This window comes from Heptranchias perlo, chromosome 2 (assembly GCF_035084215.1).
Source record: "Heptranchias perlo isolate sHepPer1 chromosome 2, sHepPer1.hap1, whole genome shotgun sequence".
Classification (NCBI taxonomy): Eukaryota; Metazoa; Chordata; class Chondrichthyes; order Hexanchiformes; family Hexanchidae; genus Heptranchias; species Heptranchias perlo.
In genome coordinates, this window is record NC_090326.1 from 10,107,696 (window position 1) to 10,130,480 (window position 22,785).

Below are 22,785 nucleotides of genomic sequence, written 5' to 3' on the forward strand. Positions count from 1 at the left end.
AGATGTATATGCACACGCGCACACGCTTTCAAACTGGTGTCAGTGCATAGTGATCAGGAGCCGAAGCCCTCACTAATCAGGCAGGAGTATCAATTAAAAGTAGGAATGCTCAAAATTTAACTACAAGCAAAAAAAAAAATCTGTTTTTCAGGAAGGTTTAAAGATATATATTGCCAGCATTGATCAAGAATTATTACTTTTCGAACGAACACTTTTAGCTTACTGGGAAGTGTGTTCAATCCACTGCATAGGAGAATTTACCTGCTCGATCATACAGTATGTGAGACCTTTGAAGTCCTTCTTTTATATGCACTTCCTTAATTACAATCTTCTTTGTCGGAGTATTTTGCTGTACATTATTGTTCTGTGGCTTTTTTGTTGATGCAACTTTTGCTTGAATTGCAAGATGCAACCCATTTAATGCAGCTCTCGCATCACCGTCGCATAGGTAAGCAATGCTGCGTATTGCTTCTGGTTCAATAGAAATGTGCAACCTGAAAGACAAATATTAAAAATGAAGACACTTGATCCTGATCCTAGCTTGCTCGCTGACCTACATTGGCTCCCGGTCCGGCAACGCCCTCGATTTTAAAATTCTCATCCTCGTTTTCAAATCCCTCCGCGGCCTCGCCCCTCCCTACCTCTCTAACCTCCTCCAGCCTTACGGCCCTCCTCCTCTTGCGCATCCCCGATTTTCTTCGCTCCACCATTGACAGTCGTGCCTTCAGTTGCCTAGGTCCCAAGCTCTGGAATTCCCTCCTTAATCCTCTCTGCCTCTCTCTCCTTTAAGACGCTCCTTGAAACCTTATGTGGCTTGGAGTCAAATTTCGTTTGATAACACTCCTGCGAAGCGCCTTGTGACGATTTCCTATTTAAAGGCAGGATATAAATGCAAGTTGTTGATGCTATACCCAGGTTTTGCGGGTCGATGAGGAACCAAACTCTTGATTGCTATCCAATGAATGCTAATGGAAAGTATGCGTGCATCAGCACTGAAGTGAGTACAGATGCAGGCTCAGCAGCAATACTGCCCCATTGATAAATTGCCTGTCAACACTTGCAGTCGGGGCATAATACCAGAGGACTGCTGCCACCTCGGCAATCTGATCATAGTGTGAGTTGGCACCATTCAGGAAAGGAGACGAGCAGAATAAATTGGGATAAATGACAATGTTTTCAATGCTGGAGTAAATTATAACAAACTGGATAGGTGTCAAGAGCAACTACACTGTGAGTAATGGATGTTACTAAATTTAAAAAAAAAAATGTAAATAAAAGGAAATTGAGGTAGTCTCAAAAAGGTTCAACTGTGCGACAGTGAAAGATACAGCAAGTTGGTACACAATTGAGACAACGGGCATAATTTTAGCCCGGAGCCGGGAAACCCGGAAGTACGGTTTTCCCAGACGTTCTTATGATTTTGATGTAAAGACGTCTTTTTTTTTTTGGACAGTTTCCAACCAGATAGGCCGGCCAGATTGACAGGCTGCTCTCAGTCGGACCGGAGAAGAGGAAGGAAGAGGACGTGTTCAGGTAAGTCTTAGATGGAATGGATTTGGCAGGGGGGGGGGGCGGGGGGCAGGGAAATGTGGAGTCAGTCAGCTGGGGGGGGGGGTGGGGGGAGGAGGAGGAGGAGAAGCGTGGAGTTTATATATTTCAGATGAGAGATGAAGTGCCATTTTGGTTCACCTCAATGGAAAGAGAGCCACATAAAAAGGCACGTCCCTCAGTTTTCAGGTAGCTTTTATTCATCTTGCTAAGAGGGGACTGAACTTTATATTGCTATGTATATCAGGATCAGCATCCTTCCCATTCCCAGATACTAACCCCTGATTAGGTTAATGACAACCAGATGAAGAATGACTGCAGAATAAGTAATTCAAGTGCGTTTCTTCTGATCTGGAATTAGAGATGCCAACCTTCCATTTTTTGCTTGGTTTTAGTGGGAGATGAAATTGGACCTGAAGGGGTAATTTTTAATTTCCAGCCTGAAGGCAGTTTGAGGGGCAGAGTGGGGGGGGGGGGGGGGGGTCGGGAAGAGATTAGAGGGGCTGAAAAGAAGATCGGAGGTCGGGTGAAGAGCCGGAGGTAGGTGGGGGTCCACCTACTCTCAACTCACCCATTCTTTGGGGTTAAAATTTACCCCCAGTCTGGTTTTCTGTTGCTGCTTAGGAAAAAACTGTCTACATGAACCAATATGGCCTTTTATGGCAGAGTGAAAAATCTGAATCAGAAACCAGAAAAACCTGTATGCAACGGAGTTGAGATACAGGTGAGCCATGATCAAGCTCAAAGGGTCGAATGGCCTACCCCTGCCCTATGTAAATTGAAGTTAATGCTTCCATAGGCATCCAGTGAATGTTGCTCATAATTCTTACTACAATTTCAATAGACTACTGAATGAGGTGTGAAACTGACCTCTGGTTGTGACTATACTGTTGTGAGCAAAGTACACTTCCTGGCTCCTAATGTATAAGGTGCAAAATTCCATAATTTCCAGAAACTCCCCACATCATGCAATTCCTGCACAACACTGATTTCCACTGTCCTCCCATAAAAATGCACTCAAAAAAGGACCCAGAAACTCAATAAAAGTAATTCCAAGCCAACTATACTTGGGACAGAGCAGAATTTCAATGGTTGCAATACCAAGGGCTCCAGCTCTTTTATATTACAGGGCTGCACCACAGCATCAGCTTCCACTTTGTCAGCTGTATATCCTGCACTGATCAGAGTTAGATTGTTGTGACAAATTAGCATTTAAATTCAGTTACAGGGCCTTACAATTCAATGTAGTCTTTACTTCTATGTATCCAATACCGTACAGTCTTGTGCCTCGTTTTGGACTCAGCCAATAGTAACAATTCAGCCCCAAGATGGTACTGCACCAGCAGAGCTACGTTCATCATCACAAGACAAACTGGGGGAAGGAACTTTTGGTTGCGATCTCTCGCGCCAGATCTACCCCGGAAGTGCACCGGCGGCAAAATTGGAAGCTGGCGACTTCAGAGCGTCCAGGGCACCCATCTGAAGCAGGCCTCGAATATGCAAATTGGGGGTCCGAACACCCTTTCAGGACCCCCAATCAAAAGCAGTCATCAATTGGGCAGAGCCTCCCACCCCCACCACCCAGGACTTATCTGTGGGCTGGATTGGCCTAGGAGCTGGACAAATTTCCTGAGGCCCTGACCAGCAATAATGCTGGCAGCTCAACCGGCTTTATACAGATGAGGCCCGTGACGCAATTTTGAGCAGGCCACAGGCCGACGTCTCCGGGTACGCAGTGCAATCGTGCTGCCCGTTTCACGCCAGCTTTCTGAGCTACTCTAATTTCTCGCCCGAGATATCTTCCATCAGAGAATCATTTTTTTTAAAAAAAGGGCTGTGGGGGGGGGGGCAACTTTGAGACTAAAGATATTCCCGTTGCTAAATATGGCTCCCATTTATTGATGAGTAGTCTGTGCTGTAATGGGTACAAAGTGGTCATTGTTTGTTTTGATTGTGGGTATGGCTTTGAACTGGAGTGTGAGACAGGGGAGATGTTATGGGCAGGATTTTGACTGCCAAGGGTGGGCTCGGTGATGGGGGGGGGGGTGGGGGGCAAACAAAATTGCATTTTTTAATGAAGTGGGAGGGAATCCCGGCTCCATCCGCCGAAAGGTGTGCGTGACCCAGACACACCTGGGCGCGCGCAAGGATCAGGAAACCGGAAGTCCCGCTGGCCATTAAAGCCGGCGGGCTGATATTTAAACAATGAATTAAGGTACTTAAAGCAGTTTAACTAGTTTATATTTTGTGTATTGAGGCAGGGACACGATTTTAAACCTGCCTCAATTTGTTTCTCGTGGTGTCTCAAAGACGCCATAAAACTAAGGCGGGCCATTCTGTTTTGACAGATGGGGATAAAAGGTGAGTTTTTGCAGCTGGGCACTCAGTTCTCTGAGACAAACCTTTGGCTGGGAGTTCTGTGTGTTTAGACTGAGATTTCTTTGTTAACACTAAGAATTCTTGTGTTCAGACATATTTACATACTTTTTGGACCCCCTCAAACTGATGTCATCAGGATTGGGGAGGTGGGGGGGTGCAATGGCTGCATTCACCAGTACATCTGAGGCGGAGGCACATCACCATCCTCACCAGGCACGGCGTGCACCTCCGCCACTTGCAGCTCCACAACACAGTGCTGCGCCACAGGCACCTGCACAAGAGCACAGAGGGCAACCACCGAGGGCCTGACGTCACAGGAGGCACTACCCTCGCAACAGGGTCTACAGACCGAGGCTCAGCTTCCTAGACCTCTCTGAGGAGCAGTGCATACGGAGGCTGAGAGTGAGTCGCTAGGTGGTCGCAGACGTCTGCAGCCTCCTTCATGCCGAGCTGCTCCCGGCTGGGCCTGGTGGCATCGCACTGTCCGTGGCAGTTAAAGTCACCACTGCCCTCAACTTCTTCACCCCTGGATCATTCCATGGTGCCACCGGTGACATTGCCGGAGTCTCTCAGTCGTCTGCTCACAAGTGTACACGACACGGATGGCTTGTTTTGCAGGGCTACGTCAACTTCCCCATGGACAACATCAGCCAGCCTGAGAGAGCAGTGGGTTTCAGCTCTCTGGCAGGCTTTCCATGGGTACAGGGCGCAATCGACTGTTCACAAGTAGCAATCCGAGCACCTCCATATCAGCCAGGACTGTTCATCAACCGAAAAGGTTATGGCTCCATCAATGTGCAACTCGTTTGCGACCACCGGAAAAGATTTGTGCCAGATTCCCAGGCAGCTGCCATGATTCCTTCATTCTGCGAGAATCCAATGTCCCGGCCCTCTTTCACTCACCAAACAGACTTAAGGGCTGGCTCCTTGGAGACAAGGGATACCCCCTGCAGACTGGCTCATGACACCTCCGAGAAACCCCACCATCGAGGCACAGCAGCGGTACAATGACAGTCACATCACCACCAAGTGTGTAACTGAACAAGCCATAGGAATGCTGAAGATGCAGTTTTGTTGCCTGGATCGATCTGGGGGAGCCCTTCAGTACGCACCAGTGACAGTGGGTAGAATTATGGTCGTCTGTTGCGTCCTGCATAACATCGTTCAACACAGAGGGTTACCTAAGTTCTCTTAAGGAGACCTGACCACCTGCTCGTTCCAGGTGGTCGAGTTCTATTACCACCTGGAACGAGCACGGCCAACACCAGACAACCCACCACCAACCCCCCCACCCCGCCACACACAAAACATTCCTACAACCACACATACAACCATTGTAAACGCACCCACCGGGTGGCATCAAGGCTCGTTGTTCATGATGAAGCACATGAAAGTGCGCTATCACTAAAGGGACCCAAGAATGGGCAAGACGTGGCAGTGTTGTTGAGAATCATAACATTTTATATGCATGGAACAAAAGACCAAGAGAAATGAAAAACATGACAGTCTGTCAGACACCCTATTACATCCCCTTTGTGATTACAAAAACTTCGCCTTTCGCTTCCGATTACTTCTAAGTGGTGCATCCCCTGTGGCTGCAGCAGTAGTGGCAGGTTGCTCATGTTCATGCCCTGACCGATTAGATGCTTTGGTGCCTGTGAGGGCCCTTCCAAAGACTGCTCCACCTGCACCTGTGCAGGGGCGGACTCGGCCACCTGGAGAGGAGGCAGCATTGCGGGTACTGGTTGAGAGGGGGGCAACGGGTGAGACATGGGAACACTTTGAATGTTGTCCCCACTTCCATGTCCCCTTTCGCCATCATCCCTCCCCTGGGCCCGGCCCACATCACTCCTACCACTCTGCTGGACAACACTTTGGAGGACATGTGTGAAGCCTTGTAAGGCCACTGCTAAAGTATCTCTCTGCCTGGTTAAGGCGGCAGAATGTTGTTCACCGTGAGTCCGCAAGGCCTTTGTCAGGGCCTAAATGGACTCATTTGTGAGCCATGTTTGAAGCTCAACGGAGGCTAGCCTTCCCTCCATCGCTGACATTCCCGCACTTACCTGTGCCACCATTCCACTCATGCAGGAGTTGGACTCCTCCATCCTCTGCGCGATTGTGGAGTGCGCGTGTGGCACCTGTTCCAGTACCTCGCAAATGTGCTGCTGCCCCTCGATCATTCTCCTTTTAAAGGATGGCCCCCAGGGTTCAGCATCTGCGTCCAGCTGAGCAGAGCCTGGAGAGGAGTGCGGCCACCGACACGGACCCTCTACAGCTGCCCCTGCCATCAGTGTCTGCTCGTGATCACTTGTGTGTGGTGACTCACCAGGTGACAACCCAACTAACCGACTACTAGGGCCCACCGAGGTGTGAGTATCTGCGCTGGTGCATGGCTCACTAAGATGTGACTGTGCGCCCTCAGAGGCTGGGAGCTCCTCTGAGGAATCGCCCTCTTGCATCACTTCAGTCCTTGAAGGGCCTGGAAGAGAACAGATGGTAATATTAAGAATCATCACAGATGTAATGTTGTGCAACATGTCAATCAGTAATAACATCAATTAATGTTGAGTGTGATGAAGGTTAAAGTTCTGTCACCAGACATTTGTGGGCTGCCAGTCTCGGCATCCCCGAGGGACAGGCACTCGACCGTGCGGGTAAGTTCCAGGGCCTCCTCCTCCGCCCCTGTGAGGACCACTATTTCTTGTGGCTCCCCTCGAGTCCTCGCCCTCTCCCGTGCGTTCTGAGCTCTCTTCTCCTACAAGGGGAGAAAGTACAGATGAGTGAGTGAGTGAGGGTTAAGTGGTCAGCCGATGGATGAATTGCTTTGTGTTAGGCTGACAATGAAAAAGAGATGGATCAGAGGGTGACTATCAGACAGAGACGTCACATTGTATCAGGAATGGGGTGAGTGCTAATGTTGGGTTCACAAATGGGGGAGGTGAGGAAGTGCTCAGAATGTGAAGGTAAGTTGACGATGAGCCTCAAGTGGGTGTGAGGATTGATGTGATGGAGTAGGCTTCGCAGGCCAGAATGTGAGGGAGGGGGTTGATGTGCACCATAGAATGCAGGAGAATCAGTAAGCGTACTTACTTCTGCTGACCCGGTTAGATCATTGAAGCGCTTCCTGCACTGCACCCAACTGCGGGAGATGTTGCCGTTGCTGGTCACCTCCTCTGCCAACCCGAGCCAGGCCCTCTTGATGGCAGAGGCAAGATGCTTCCTCCTGCCCCGCCCCACCCCCCCCTCTCCCGGGTACAAAATTTCCCTCCTCCTCCTCACCCAAGCCAACAGCACCTCAAGGGAAGGAGTCACTAGATTTGGACACAGGCTTGCTCCTATACATGCTCCATTATTTGCAAATCCTCCTTTCTCCAACAAAAGCTATTGCATCAATGGCCCTTTAAATACTCCAGCTGACAGCAGGTCAGGTGGACGCGCAGTCCGCCCGCTGCGCAGCTTTCAGACGGCAAACCCGGAAGCCACGTTAAGGGCCATCACGTGGGAAAAGGTAGGGTTTTTTTTTTTTTTTTTCGGGTTTCGCACATGCCCTTTGACTCCCCCCCCCCCCCCACAACCTGCTGGGATATTAAAATCCTGGCCTGTGTGTCAGGGCCAACAAATTTCAGTTAAAAAAAGCAAGTATTACATTTTAAACAGAAATTGTTAGTCCTATGGTATAAAAAAAAAACTAGAATACTTCAAAAAGCAAAACATTGTTTGGCGCTGGAAAATGCCATCACAACATTTTATGACTAAACTGATGAGAGCTGCCTCATAATGGAGTATTGTATTACTTTAAACTGTATTTGAGGGGATTATCTTCTACCATTGTGCACAGGTTGCAGTCAACATTTACCCCTTCACTTTAAAATGCAACACTTTATTGCAGTGATTATCGTTGCCGCTGTATAAGGGGTGAACGGAACACTTAGCTTTAGCAATCCTCAAGTCCTGCTAATTATCTTCACGCTGAGCAGCATCGAATGTCCAAGCAATGCATTTACAGCTTTGGCTGTGAATTCCACAAGGGCATATCAAGTTTTGAAAACGTGATTAGACTGAAAACCAGAACTGCGCTCGAGTTCAGTGACACTGGAAAAGCAATTGCTGTGGGGTTACCTTTAAGCAGACAGGTAGCACATTTCACAAAACCCAATTTTATCTTAATGCATCTATCATTAAGAGAGAATGAAACAAATGGAATTAGGCTACATTTCTTGATCAGAAGCTATGTTTTTTTTTTTAAAAACAATGAAAACAAGATAAATCCCTGTCACTTCATATCATAAATTGCTCTTTATATAGGGACCGTATTGTTAGTCCACAACACATATAAAGAGGAAAGTACTTTGTAGAAAATTCTGTTTATGGGCATGACACAGCACGCTTATTATGCAAACTCCTCACAGCAGCGTTGTCTTCAAACATACACGACAGAAAGTGGCCGCACAAAAACATTTCCCTAATAACTTCAATGTCACCAGCAGGAGACCTAAACTGAAACAGTGCTGCAATCATATCCATGACAACAACTACAGAACCACTTATCACTGTGCCGCATCACTGTAACTCATTGCAAATATATTATAACTAATAAATTATCCACTCTAAACTTCCAAGCTGTACCATTTGTTTTTATGTTTATGCCCATGATGTAAATTGGATACACGTTAGGGAGCTGTTAAATATGAAAATTATTCAAAAGACATCAAATACATGCACATGATCTAAGTAATGTGTAGAACAGTTTCCCTGACCAATATTCCCTTTTAATTACGACTGATGTAAAAAGACCCATTTGCAACAACGGGGGAAACCAAACACAAGGTCCAACAATGTGGAGCATCAAGTTTTCACTATAACTGCTGCAACAACCAACAAACCCACAAGTAATTCATCAATCTGAGATGTTTGAGCGACTTGCTAAGGTGTAATATAAGTGCAAGTCTTTCCATGGCTTATCCCCTCGCTGGCAATACTTAGGGCTCGACAAGGTAGATGCCGAGAGGATGTGATGAGGAAAAATGTTTTCATTCAGAAGGCTGTGAATCTTTGGAATTCTCTACCCCAGAGGGCTGTGGATGCTCAGTCGTTGAGTATATTCAAGATTGACATCAACAGATTTTTGGACTCTAGAGGAAGCAATGGATATGGGGAACGGGCAGGAAAGTGGAGTTGAGGTTGGAGATCAGCTATGATCTTATTGAATGGCGGAGCGGGCTCGAGGAGCCATATGGCCCACTCCTGCTTCTTATGTTCTTGCTGAGCCATTTTGGGAGCCTTATTCTTCTTTTTCCCCTCAGTTCCTAGGATTGATAAACTAGGATTCTTGGTATCCTGCCTCCTCCTTTAACCTGCTAAGCAGGAAATATCATTCTGCTAAAACCACTTCATTTATCTGCTGCAAGAAAACTACACATGGTTACACACTTTACTATGTGTAAACTACTCCATGTTCAATAAAGCCAAAGCCAATTAAGGATTTACCCAGGTAATGAGTAGAGTTCTTTGGAATGTAGCTGTCAGTTTAACAAGAATAGTTGAGTCTACACAGATTTTAACATTTTAATCTCCAACGCTTGCTAAAGCAAAATGTACACTTCCGCATACTATTAAGATTCTATTTGCTTTGGCAAGTCTGGATTATTCAGAAGGAAATATTTTGAGATGTTTCTGTATGTGTTACTGCATGAGATATTATGAATGGAATCATTTATTTTTTTTATAAATAGGCCTACTTAAGGCTGTCAATATTTTTAAGGTATAAATGAGTTCACATTGTTTTATCTGCAGGTGGCCACCTGTAACTTGGCTTATATTTTGTGTGAGCTTTCCATTTTCAAGGCGAGGGGGACAGAAAAGATAGGTAGGCTATTCTTTCAACTATACAAATCCTCCACCCACCATAATCCCACTCTCCTGTCCTCGAAGGAGCAAGTATTGGTGGTGGTGGTGGTGGTGGGGTTGTGTTAAGTGGTTAGTTAGCGTTAGTTTGGCTTCGGCTCAAAATGAACTAGCACAATTCCATCAACTTTATACTGTCAAGAGCAAATTGACGGCACGACGGGAGACTCAGCTGCATGGCTGGGGGGGAGAGGGGGGAGGGGGGGGGTCAGGGGAGCAAGAATTGCAGTTGTTAAAGGGGACTCGATAGTCAGGGGGACAGGCAGGCATTTCTGCAATCACTGACGGGAGTCCCACATGGTGTGATGCCTCCCTGGTACTAGGGTAAAGGACATCACTGAGAGGGTGCAGGACATTTTGGGGGGGGGGGGGGGGGGGGGGAGGGGGAAAGGGGAACAGCCAGAAGTTGTGGTCCATGTGGGAATCAATGACGTAGGAAGGAAAAGGGTTGAGGTCCTGCAGTCAGAGTTTCAGAAACTAGGGAGGAAGTTAAAAAGCAGGACTTCAAAAAAAAGGTAGTAATCTCTGGATTACTCCCAGTGCCACGCGCTACTGAGTATCTGAATAGTAGGATAAGGCAGGTTAATGCATGGCTGGAGGAATGGTGCAGGAGGGAGGGCTTCAGATTCCTGGGGCATTGGGACCAGTTCTGGGGCAGGAGGGATCTGTTCAAATTGGACGGGTTGCACCGCAACAGAGCTGGGACCAATGTCGTCACAGGGAGGTTAATTAGTGTTCTGGGGGAGGGTTTAAACTATTTTGGCAGGGGGATGGGCACTAGGATGAAACATGAGAGGGGAGAAACAAGGTGCACAGAGGACTGGGATTGACAAATAGAACTGGAGTAAAGAATAGTTCAGAGATAGGAGGGATCAGACAGGGGGCAAATGCGAGGCAGTCTAAGATGGGTTTGGAGTGCATATGCGTAAATGCACGTAGTGTGGTAAATAAGATTGGTGAGCTGCAGGTACAAGTCGCCACATGGGACTATGATATAGTGGCAATAACAGAGACCTAGCTCAAAGAAGGGGAGGATTGGGTACTTATTATTACTGGCTACAAGGTATTCAGGAAAGATAGGGAAGGGGAGGAAAGAAAGTGGGGGATGTGGCAGTATTGATTAAAGAAACTATTGTAGCACTGGAAAGGGATGATATAGTTGGGGGGGGGGGGTCAAAGACAGAATCTATTTGGTTAGAATTAAAGAACAATAGAGGAGCTGTTACGCCAATGGGTGTATACTATAGGCCACCGAATAGCGGGAAGGAGATAGAGGAGCAAATTTGCAGGCAAGTTATAGAAAGATGCAAGAACTATAGAGTATTGATATTAGGGGACTTTAATTATCCCAATATAGACTGGGACAGTAACAGTGTGAAGGACAAAGAAGGGGAGGAATTCCTAAAATGTGTACAAGAGAATTTTCTTGATCAGTATGCTTCCAGTCCAATCAGGAAGGAAGCAGTGCTGGATCTAGTTCTGGGGAATGAAGTGGGGCAGGTGGAGCATGTTTCAGTGGGGGAGCACTTGGGGAACAGTGATCATAATATCATTAGGTTTAGAATAGTTATGGAAAAGGACAAGGTAAAATCAAATGTGAAAATACTGGAGGAGGATTAATTTCAGAGTTAAAAAGGGATCTTGCCCAGGTGGATTGGAATCAAAAATTGGTAGGCAAAACAGTAATTGAACAATGGGAGGCCTTCAAGAAGGAGATGGTTCAGGTCCAGAGTAGACACATTCCTACGAGGGGGAAAGGAAGGGCGTCCAAAGCTGGAGCTCCCTGGATGACTAAAGATATAGAGATTAAAATGAAACAGAAAAAGGAGGCTTATGACAAATGTAAGGTTCATAATACAGTAGAGAACCAAGCTGAATACAGAAAGTACAGAGGAGATTGAAAAAAAAAGAAATAAGTGGGGCAAATGAGAGATGAGAATAGATTAGCAGCTAACACAAAAGGGAATCTAAAAAGTCTTTTATAAACATATAAATAGTAAAAGGGTGGTCAAAGGAAAGGTGGGACAGATTAGGGACAAAAAGATCTTCTTATGGAATCAGAGGGTATGGCTGAGGTACTAAATGAATACTTTGCATCGGTCTTCACTGGAGAAGAGGATGCTGCCAATGTAGCAGTAAAGGAGGAAGTAGTAATGATACTGGATAGGATAAAAATAGATAAAGAGGAGGTACTGAAAAGATTGGCTGTACTCAAAGTAGAAAAGTCACCTGGTCCAGATGCGATGAATCCTAGGTTTTGAGGGAAGTAAGGGTGGAAATTGCAGACGCTCTGACCATAATTTTCCAATCCTTAGATATGGGGACGGTGCCAGAGGACTGCAAATGTTACGCCCTTGTTCAAAAAAGGGGAGAATGATAAATCTGGCAATTACAGGCCAGTCAGCCTAACGTAAAATCTGGGACAAAATTAATCGGCACTTGGGAAAGTATGGTCTAATAAATGAAAGTCAGCACGGATTTGTAAAAGGAAAATTTTGTTTGACGAACTCGATTGAGTTCTTTGATGAAGTAACGGAGAGGGTTGATGAGGGTAGTGCGGTTGATGTTGTGTATATGGACTTTCAAAGGACATTTGATAAAGTTCCACATAATAGACTTGTAAGCAAAATTAAAGCCCATGGGATTAAAGGGACAGTGGCAGTGTGAATACAAAATTGGCTAAGGGACAGAAAGCAGAGAGTAGTGGTGAACGGTTGTTTTTCAGACTGGAGGGAAGTGTACAGTGGTGCTCCCCAGGGATCCATATTAGGACCACTGCTATTTTTGATATACATTAATGACCTGGACTTGGGTATAATTTCAAAGTTTGCAGATGAGACAAAACTCAGAAATGTAGTAAACAATGTGGAGGATAGTAAGACCTCAAAAGGACAGAGACAGACTGGTGAAATGGGCGGACACATGGCAGATGAAAGTTAACACAGAAGTGTGAAGTGATACATTTTGGTAGGAAGAATGAGGAGAGGCAATATAAAATAAATGGTACAATTTTAAAGGGAGTGTAGGAGCAGGGAGACCTGGGGGTGTATGTACACAAATCTTTGAAGGTGGCAGGTCAAGTTGAGAAGGCTGTTAAAAAAACACATGGGATCCTGGGCTTTATTAATAGAGGCGTAGAGTACAAAATCAAGGAAGTTATGCAAAACCTTTATAAAACACTGGATAGGCCCCAGCTGGAGTATTGTGTTCAATTCTGGGCACCACACTTTAGGAAGGATGTCAAGGCCTTAGAGAGGATGCAGAAAAGATTTACTAGAATGGAACCAGGGATGAGGGACGTCAATTATAGAAACATAGAAAATAGGAGCAAGAGTAGGCCATTTGGCCCTTCGGGCCTGCTCTGCCATTCAAAATAATCATGGCTGATCGTCTAACTCAGTACCCTGTTCCTGCTTTCTCCCCATATCCCTTGATCCCTTTAGCATTAAGAAATATATCTATCTCCTTCTTGAATACATCTAATGACTTGGCCTTCTGTGGTAGAGAATTCCACAGGTTCACCACCCTCTGAGTGAAGAAATTTCTCCTCATCTCGGTTCTAAATGGCATACCCCGTATCCTGAGACAGTGACCCCTGGTTCTGGACTCCCTAGCCATCGGGAACATCCTCCCTGCATCTAGTCTGTCTCGTCCTGTTAGAATTTTATATGTTTCGATGAGATCACCTCTCATTCTTCTAAACTCTAGTGTGGAGAGGCTGGAGAAGCTGGGGTTGTTCTCCTTAGAGCAGAGGAGGTTAAGGTTTAGGAGATTTGATAGAGGTGTTCAAAATCATGAATGGTTTTGACAGAGTAAATAAGGAGAAACTGTTTCCAGTGGTAGAAGCGTTGGTAACCAGAGGACACAGATTTAAGATGATATGAGGAAACGTTTTTTTTTAAAAGCAGCAAGTTGTAATGATCTGGAATCCACTGCCTGAAAGGATGGTGGAAGCAGTTTCATTGGTAACTTTCAAAAGGGAATTAGATAAATCCTTGAAGGGAAAAAAATTACAGGGCTCTGGGGAAAGAGCAGGGGAATGGGACTAATTGGATAGCTCTTTCAAAGAGCCAGCACGGGCCTGATGGGCCGAATGTCCCCCTCCTGTGCTGTACCTACTATGATACTCCACTAAAATACTGGACAGAGTAATGTCATATGAACGCTTTAAATGTTTGCCACTATTGTTGTCAACTTAAATTTCTAGGTTCCTGTGTACTATCCTACGGCATCATCAAATCCCACTTAATTGCACCTATGAAATACCTTCAGCTCATCAACCAAAATTCATATCGGATTACAACAATTTACTTATCTTGTAATTAACAAACTCTACTCTAACGTCAAGAGCTTGGAACATCATAAAACACAATCTTTTTAACAGTGCAGCTGAACCTGTCATGAAGTCATATCTTTTTCGAACAGGGGATCATCCAAATTCCTCCTGTGGTAAAAGCACATGAACAGCTGTGTTCCCACAATAAGTCCTGCTGATTCACAACTGATGCCATACCCTACATAGTCCAAGGACAAGGCTACAACGTTAGTTGGCTCTAGTGCATAAGTGCATTGTATACCAAGAGAGAGGCTGAAGAAAATTACACTTGGTGACTTTCGGGACATAACTGAACATCGACAATGCCGTGCATGATGATAGACAATCATATGATGGTGCTCGCACAAGAACTTTCAAGTTAGGAACAAATTTAAATAGGGTGTATGATATATGAAGGAAATGCATGTGGTCAAAGTGGGAAATTATTTTTAGAATGCACCCCTATGTTCTAAACCAACAAAGAAAGAGACACTGAAGCAAAAAAAAATGCTGGGAACACTCAGCAGGTCAGGCGGCATCTATGATGACAAGAGATGAGCTAACGTTTCAGGCGCAGATTCTTTGCTGTTATTTCCATTTCTAGCATTTGCGGTAGTTTAATTTTTGTTTAAGGAAAGAAACGTTGTTCGATTTAGTCCTGGGAAATGAAATGGGGCAAATAACGGATGTGAGGATAGGGGAACAACTGAGAGACCACAACACAGTACGGTTCAATGCAAGAACAAGAAAAGGACAACGAACAGTGAAAGACAACAACGCTGAATTGGAAAAAGGCAAATATTCTGAGAGATAAAAAGGGGATCTGGCCCAAATTAACTGGGCGGAAAAATTAGCAAACCGATCGCTAGATCAGCTGTGGGAAATCTTCAAATGTGAATGCAAGATAAATACATTCGCATAAATGATGAAAAGGTGATTGGGCATCAAAGCGATATCAATGTATAAGTAGAAAGATTAAAACTAAAAATTCAAAGGGAGGCATTTGATAAAATTTGGGCGAACAATACTAAAGATAAGCAAGAGGAATATAACACACGTAGTGGGGAGGTGAAGAGGGAGATTAGAAGGACTAAAAGGAAATATGAAAAAAGGCTTGCAGATAATATAAAATAAAGTAACGCTCTTAACAAGCATATAAAAAGCAAAGGAACAGTTAGAGTGTAGAACAACTCAGGTATGAAGGAGGGAGTAAAGTTGCAGAGGATAACAGTATTGCAGAGATATTAAATAAATATTTTGCATTGTTTTCATTTTACAAATAATGGTGGAAGTGAGAACATAGGGGCCCCAAGAGGAGCAACGGTTAGAGATAACTGCAGAAACGTAATTTGTGCTGAAAAGATTAGGGTTATAGTTAGTTCTGGGCAAATTCTCAAGCCCGATTTTAACCTCCCGCTGTCGACAAGCATGGGGCAGATGGGGGGGGGGGGGGGGGGGAGGGGTTAAAGTCGGCGCAGCGTCCTTCCCTCCGCTTTTGTGCCGTACCCATGCCCATCACCCTTTTAACTCCCGGGTTTCAGGGGGCATTGGCGACACTCACCCGCAGGCGGGAGAGGGCCTCGTCGACGTGCAAAAGTCGAGATCCTGTGACACGGTTAGGACCCCAAAGGCACCTTAACTCGGGATTGCGCAAGTCGCGCTGAGTGCCAGAGCGGCCAGTGAAACCTGGTGGAAAGCACACACACAGGGCCAGAAGAGGTCCAGAAAAGTGAACAACATTGGTTTTTTTTTTTTCTGTGGGACCCGGAAGGCACAGGAATGCTCCTCCGGGTCCCACAAGGAAACCTTGGGCCTCCCCTGCCCTGCCCCAGGCTTCCTGCCCTCCAGGACCGCGATTGCCACCGTCCTGCCCACCTTATGCCGGAACCACTCTCTCGAGTCCCCGACGGCGGCCTTCTGCCGCCCGAAATCCTGCTCCCACCCACCGGCCAGGTATTGATTCCCGCCGGATTCGGGTGGGTGATTCACGGACAACATTTAATTGAGGTCCGGGAGTTAAAAACCGCTCCCAACTTCACGCGGCACCATGATGCGGGCTTGCTGCTCGCCACGGCCCCCCGCACTCATGCCCAGAGTTAAAACAGGGCCTTTAGAATTCATAATTCGAGAGAAATTAGCGAGCATTTAGAAATATATGGGAGAATCAAAGCCAGTGAGTATGAATTTCTTACAGACGAGTCGTATTTGCTAAATTTAAGAGAGCTTTTTGTAAAGTGACCAATTGGATAGATAAAGGGAATGTGGTAGATGTAGTGTCTACGGATTTTCAGAAGGCATTGGATAAAGTATCTCACAGGAGGCTTATTAGAAAAATTCAGACGTATGGTACAAAACAAAATGCAACAGCATGGATTAAAAAGTTAGCTGACCAACAGGAAACAAAGAATTTGGGGAAATGAGCGTTGCTTGGATTGGAGAATGGCTGGAAGTTGTGTACCCCACGGGTCAGTGCTGGGTCCACTTTGGTTTTTAGTGAGTTGGACTTGGGCAGAGGCAACAATCTCAACATTTGCTGACAACACAAACCTGAAAAAAAAAGTGACAAAGGCCGTAAAAGACTTCAGGAAAAGAGAGGTTAGCTGAATAGGCATAAAAGGTGGCAAATGCAATTTAATAAGTGGGAGATAATACACTTTTTGGAGAATAAAAACAAATAATAATTTTACCTTATGCCGGGACCGTTCCCTCGGGTCCCCGAAGACAACTTCCTGGCACTTAATGGAAAGTCACCAAAGGTTATGGGTAAACAAAGAAACCTGGGGATTCGAATACATAATTCCCTGAAAGCCTTAAAGAAAAAGGCCAACAGCATTTTGAGTTTTATAAATTGGAGAATGGAGTACAAGAGTGAAGAAGTAATGATAAATTTGTACTAAACATTAACTGTGGCACAGTTAGAGTACTGTGCACAGTTTTGGGCACCTCATTATAGAAAGGACATTAAAACCATACAGAATGGACAACATAGATTCACCAGGGTGATGCCAAGAATGGACAACTATGGTTAGAAGGAAAGATTTGAGATACTGGGACTATTTCCACCAAACCAGAGAAGGCTAAAGTTAGATTAAAATAGGAGGTTTTTTTTAGAATTTTAAAGGGTTTTTGATAAGAGTGAATAGGAAAGGAATACTCTCTCTACTGGGGGTCATTGATTTAAAACTAGCACTAAGGGAGTGAGTGGAAAGGATAGGAGGAATTTCTTTACATAGAGGACTATTGGGAGCATGAAATGCTTTACCACAGGGAATGGTTGAAGCAGAGACCATGGCATCTTTTGAGGGAAAATTGGATAAATGTTTGAAGCAGAGGAAGATACAGGGTTATGGGGGAAAAGAATGGGGCAGTGGGATTAGTTTTGGATTGCTCTAGCAAAATGGGGGCACAGACACAATGGGCCAAATGGCCTCTTTCTGTGCTGTAAACCTCTGTGGAATAATGGAGAACTCAAATTTTTAACGGAATCAGGAGTAAACGGTGTGTATAACCTGAGCTGCAAATATCATACAAGATGCGTATCTTTATCCAGGGAATAATATTCACTCAACAGGAGTAAAAAGCTAAAAATTATTCTGGTAACCGAGATGGGTCGAGTTAGAAACAAATGATTTAGAATTTTCAACTTCTAGTCGCTCAATAGAAGACACAAGTACTTATCATATATTCAATTAAGTGGCGTTGATGGCAGAAGGAACTCAGGCTGTAGGGAAGTATTGAAAAAAAGCTTGCTAGTTAACATCATTAGGTTTGTTGATTTAACATGCAGTTCAATAATAGCAACAAATATTTCTTAATACAGTTACAGCAGAAGTGCAATAATTGGAATTTGTAAATGAAATTAAAGGATTAAAATTTATAAACAAACAGAAAATCAGTTAAAGAAAAAATTCAGTGGCTGATTTAATGTACACTTAGCTGACAAGTTCCCTGTGACCAACTGTTGTTCACTTTTCAGTAAACCCGCAGCAATACTATAAACATAATTAATATTTTTCGATGAACAATTACTTTCTAATAATTCTCAGCTGCTTCGTCAGTTTACCACAGAAACATGCAAGGACATTTCTAAAAAGCAGCATTCAATAACCATTCATTAAACTAAAACATTACCTTAATTTAGGTTTTACTTAAAATGGTTATGTGGAGTTAATTTCTTTTCAAACACAAGAATCCCCACACCCTTTTTTTTTAAAAAAAGAAATAAAGTTACCAACATGTAAAACATGCATTCAGGGACATGGCCTCTGCCAAGAAAATTCTTAGTCCAACATACTTAACGAGAAAATGACAAACAACAGTGGCAGCTACTATAAATAGGAGAGACATTTAAGGCTGTAATCTAATCTTGGGGTTCAGGGAACAGTTAGAAAAACTACATTTATTCTTGCTGTTTCGGTTGTAACCCGAACCTCAAGATTAGATTAGATTAGATACATCATCAAAACATGCCACACTGACCATTCTATATTTACCCTACAGATTTGTATTTAAAAATAAATCACGAGTAAAATCCATTTCTCCATCCAGTATTTTATGTTTTCTTTAAAATGATGCACTGATTACAACAATTACATTTGCAAAGTTAAAAGTTTAAATGAAGATCAATAAAAGGACATATTAATGTGTTCATGTCAATACAACTGCCTCACAGACATACTGCTAATATATATTATTGGCTGCAATTACATGTAAACTCAATTAACGTTTGACGCAAGAAACTGTACCACCGCCAGCTAGTCTGGCCATTGTCTTAACACCATTGCACTATTCCGTAGTCCACAGTTCACCTGCAGTCCAAACTAGGGCTTTCAAGGTTAGCTGACTAACCGATTAGTCACAAACTAAAGTATGAGCTATCTTCACGACATTATACCAATGCTCAGACTTGCTCCAATTTCAACTGGAGCCAATAAGTGATTTACTGTTTATCAGAGTACAGGTGCAATGGTATGGCAACATAGAAACAGGAGTAGGGCATTCAGCCCCTCGAGCCTGTTCCACCATTCAATTAGATCATGGCTGATCTGAATCATGGTGAAATGTCAGTAGTCCTTTGACTTGCTGTTTTTTTTATGAATATATTTCTAGTGTTCGCCCTTTTGTTAATGCAACTTTTAGGAGTGATGTTCCTTTAGAGATAAATATATATTCTTAGGCAAGTTTACAGCAGGAATATTGAACTTTGGAACATCCGCTAACTTGTAGCGTTTTGCAATTCCCAGATGAACTTCTGGTTTGGGGCCTAATAAAACAAACATTCACATCGCCTGTTGGAACTCAGACAGCAGAGTAGAATTCTCTAGCAAAACTGCAACGGCCATTTAAAGAGCCATTGAGAAAAATCGTGGAAGAAAAAACTATGAAGGATATTCTACAAATGAAGCATTCCAGAAGAACTACTCAAAAATACACAGATGCAGAAATGGAGGTGCTGCTGCATAAAGTTGGTCAAAGGAAGGCTGCCCTGTTTAACATTTCAGGGCACCGTCTCCAGATAAGAGCAATTCAGAACGCATGGCAACAGGTTATCGATAGGAGTTAATGCGGTCTCCAACACCCAGGGAACTTGAAAACTAATGCAAAAGAGGGTGGTAGACCTGGGCAAAGTAAGGTAGGGCTACCCATGTAGATACCCAGAGTATGAATACCACAAAGCGTCTCTCAAATTGTCAACCCCAGTCCATCACCGGCATCTCCACATCTCAAATTGTTGCATGCTTACTGCTGCCCAAAGCAAAGCCCAAACAACTTTGACTGCTCACCATGAATAGCAATATTACAGCAGGGCACACATTCAAGCTGGAACATATAAATGGAGTTAATGACATCTTATAAGGGTATCATAACAAAAACCTAGGTTTGTGGTCAGTGTTCATTTACTCACACACATGATGGGCACTTGGTGTCACTGGATTTGATCCTGAAACTTCCAACATCTCAAGACTATTTCTCTGTTGCAGGACAAGATGGCTTACAACAGGAAGAAGCCCACCTGCATTTCAGACCACTGACTTGAGTTCAAGGAGATCACGCTAGACATCATTCGCTTGGAGAGCGTACTGGGAGTGGAGGTTGAAGCCAGGTGTCTCCCCAAGCTGACTGCCAGCCCCATCCTTCTGTTAATGTCTTTTTCCTCGACTCATTCACTGTCACACAGACTCATATAAAACACCACAATGCCCCGTAAACTGCTTCGTAAGCACTGTTTCATGGCCAGAATTATGACACAAGTTCCTCTTCTATTCTTGTCACTGCCCAACGTGGACTGCCAGAAGCCCCAATGGCAGACAAGGTGGCAACACCTCACTGCACCCGTCAGAAGCGCCAGCGCAGCTACAGCATTAAGGTAGTGAGCTTGAGGGGGGTAGCACTGGGTGAGGCACGTTGAAGGAGGACCAAGAGGGCAGCTTCTTTCTTTCTTCCTTAGCTGCAAAGCCTCCAGCTTCCAATTTCACAGGCCTACTTATAAAAAGGAGCTCAAACTGATCTTGCTGGGAGCTTTGTCAGAGGAGGGTGACTCCCCAACCCATCCTGTTTCACTTCCACATGGCATTCCCCGTGACTGAGATTGGGAACTCTCTCTCTGTCCTGCAATGCAAGAGAGCTTCAGTGTAATGTACCACTCTTTAAAGTACCTTCCTTCTTGTATTTAATAAGCTTTCTTATACTATGAAACATTTAGTAAATGGGATTAGAAATTGAATTTTTCAAGACCCGAATAAACTATTGTGATGTGGGCTGATAGTTGGTTCCAAAAAATTCTGTTTCACCAAAGATTCTCTCAATGTCTCGCTTCCCTAATGGACAGTTCTAGAGGTTGTTTAGTGATAAAGGAGACTTGAAAAGCAGATGTGAAAGAGTAATTGTTTTACTATTGCGATTACAGTCCTACCTGCCATAGACTGGTGTCTCAAACCCAGTCTCTGAGCAAGTTCTTGTACAGGAGTCACTTGACTGCCCAAAACACTCTGGTCTGTGCAGGATGGCTTCTCTGGACTGCAACCTACAGTGATGCATGTGGCAACGCCAAGGGCATCAGCAGAGGAGGTCCCTGTGGCACAGGTCATAAGAACAGCACGGAAATGCCTCGTGAATGCTCACACTACTGCAAAATAGGACTTGGAGTACAAGGTACAACAAATTCTCCTGTCCAGTTTTAACATTCTGGGGGATCGGATGGAAAGAGTATTGAAGTAGAAATTCACAAGCTCCAGGAACCAGTGGAAGAGGGTAAAGGACTAGTTGTCACTGCCCAACGTGGACTGCCAGAAGCCCCAATGGCAGAGAAGGTGGCAGCTGTCACTGAAACCCAGCAGCCAGCTAAAAAAACAAACAAATCACCGACACGCAACAAAGTAAGGCAATTAATTGCTCCCAGAGGTGAAGGGCCAATGCCTACTATCTATTATCCTTTTTGGTGATTTTGGCTCCATAGTATTTGGACCCTGACACAACTGCAGAATCTCTTTTTGAACTGATTCTAAGACATAGAGTAAGCCATCAGACTGGGTTTGAGACACTAATCTATGGCAGGTAGGACTGTAATAGCAATAGTAAAACAATTACTCTTTCACATCTGCTTTTCAAGTCTCCTTTATCACTAAACGACCTCTAGAACTGTCCATTAGGGAAGTGAGACACTGAGAGAATCTTTGGTGAAACAGAATTTTTTGCAACCAACTATCAGCCCACATCACAATAATTTATTCGGGTCTTGAAAAATTCAATTTCTAATACTATGAAACATTTAGTAAATGGGACAAGAAAGCTTCTTAAACTCAACAAGAAAGGTACTTTAAAGAGTGGTACATTACAATGAAGCTCTTGCGCATTGCAGGTCAGAGAGAGAGTTCCCAATCTCAGTCACGGGGAATGCCATGTGGAAGTGAGGTGGGATGGGTTGGGGAGTCACCCTCCTCTGACAAACCTCCCAGCAAGATCAGTTTCAGAGCAGCATAGATGTAGGTCTAAAATGCATATATATGTACATTAAATCTTAAAATGGTAGTTTCAATTGAAGCCTGGAATACAAACTAAAACTGCAGAAAGTCACTCCTGTCCAGGTTCCAAACTCCGTAGAATAAAAGGCAGCTGCCACAGTGTAAGTGGTACTATGTAAAGATTCGGAACTTATCTGTAAAGTTGTCAAACAAAAAATAATTTGAAAACAGCAAGAGGTTTTATAATTAGGAACTTGGGAACGACAACAGCAAGGAACAGAATTTCTTTCTTAGGACAAAGCAAGTTTTTTTTCCCTAATTGTACAAGCATTTTGGTTTGTAACGGAAGTGTTTAGGATATTTGGAAGATAACAGTAAAATGTTGACTGGGTACAGGTTATGTGCGATGATGCGAAGGCCGGGATCTTTGAAAATTAGTTCCCCCCCCCCCCTACATCCCTTCAGGTGGGTACAGAATCCCATACACAAAACTGTATATGAGTTTTTTCATCATAAGTTATCTATGGTAATCCAACAACATAGCACATTACCAGGATGATAGAATAGGGTTTGTAAGCAGATTTGTAAACTTTGCTACACAGCAAACATCCTAACTCAACCAGACCATCAGGAGACAAAGAGACAAAAATACAACATGAACCTAGTGCTCACAACTAG

The 22,785-nt window shown here is 44.2% G+C and overlaps 1 protein-coding gene across 3 annotated transcripts in view; it reads right to left on the reverse strand.

Moving 5' to 3' along the window:
* The window catches only part of wrnip1 (WRN helicase interacting protein 1), a 62,574-nt gene that overhangs the window by 23,132 nt on the left and 16,657 nt on the right, over positions 1-22,785 (reverse strand). For all 3 annotated transcript variants that reach the window (XM_068000254.1, XM_068000246.1, XM_068000262.1), the window contains one exon: positions 262-494. In XM_068000254.1, coding sequence (XP_067856355.1) covers positions 262-494 — 233 coding nt within the window. The remainder of the gene's footprint in view (positions 1-261; positions 495-22,785) is intronic.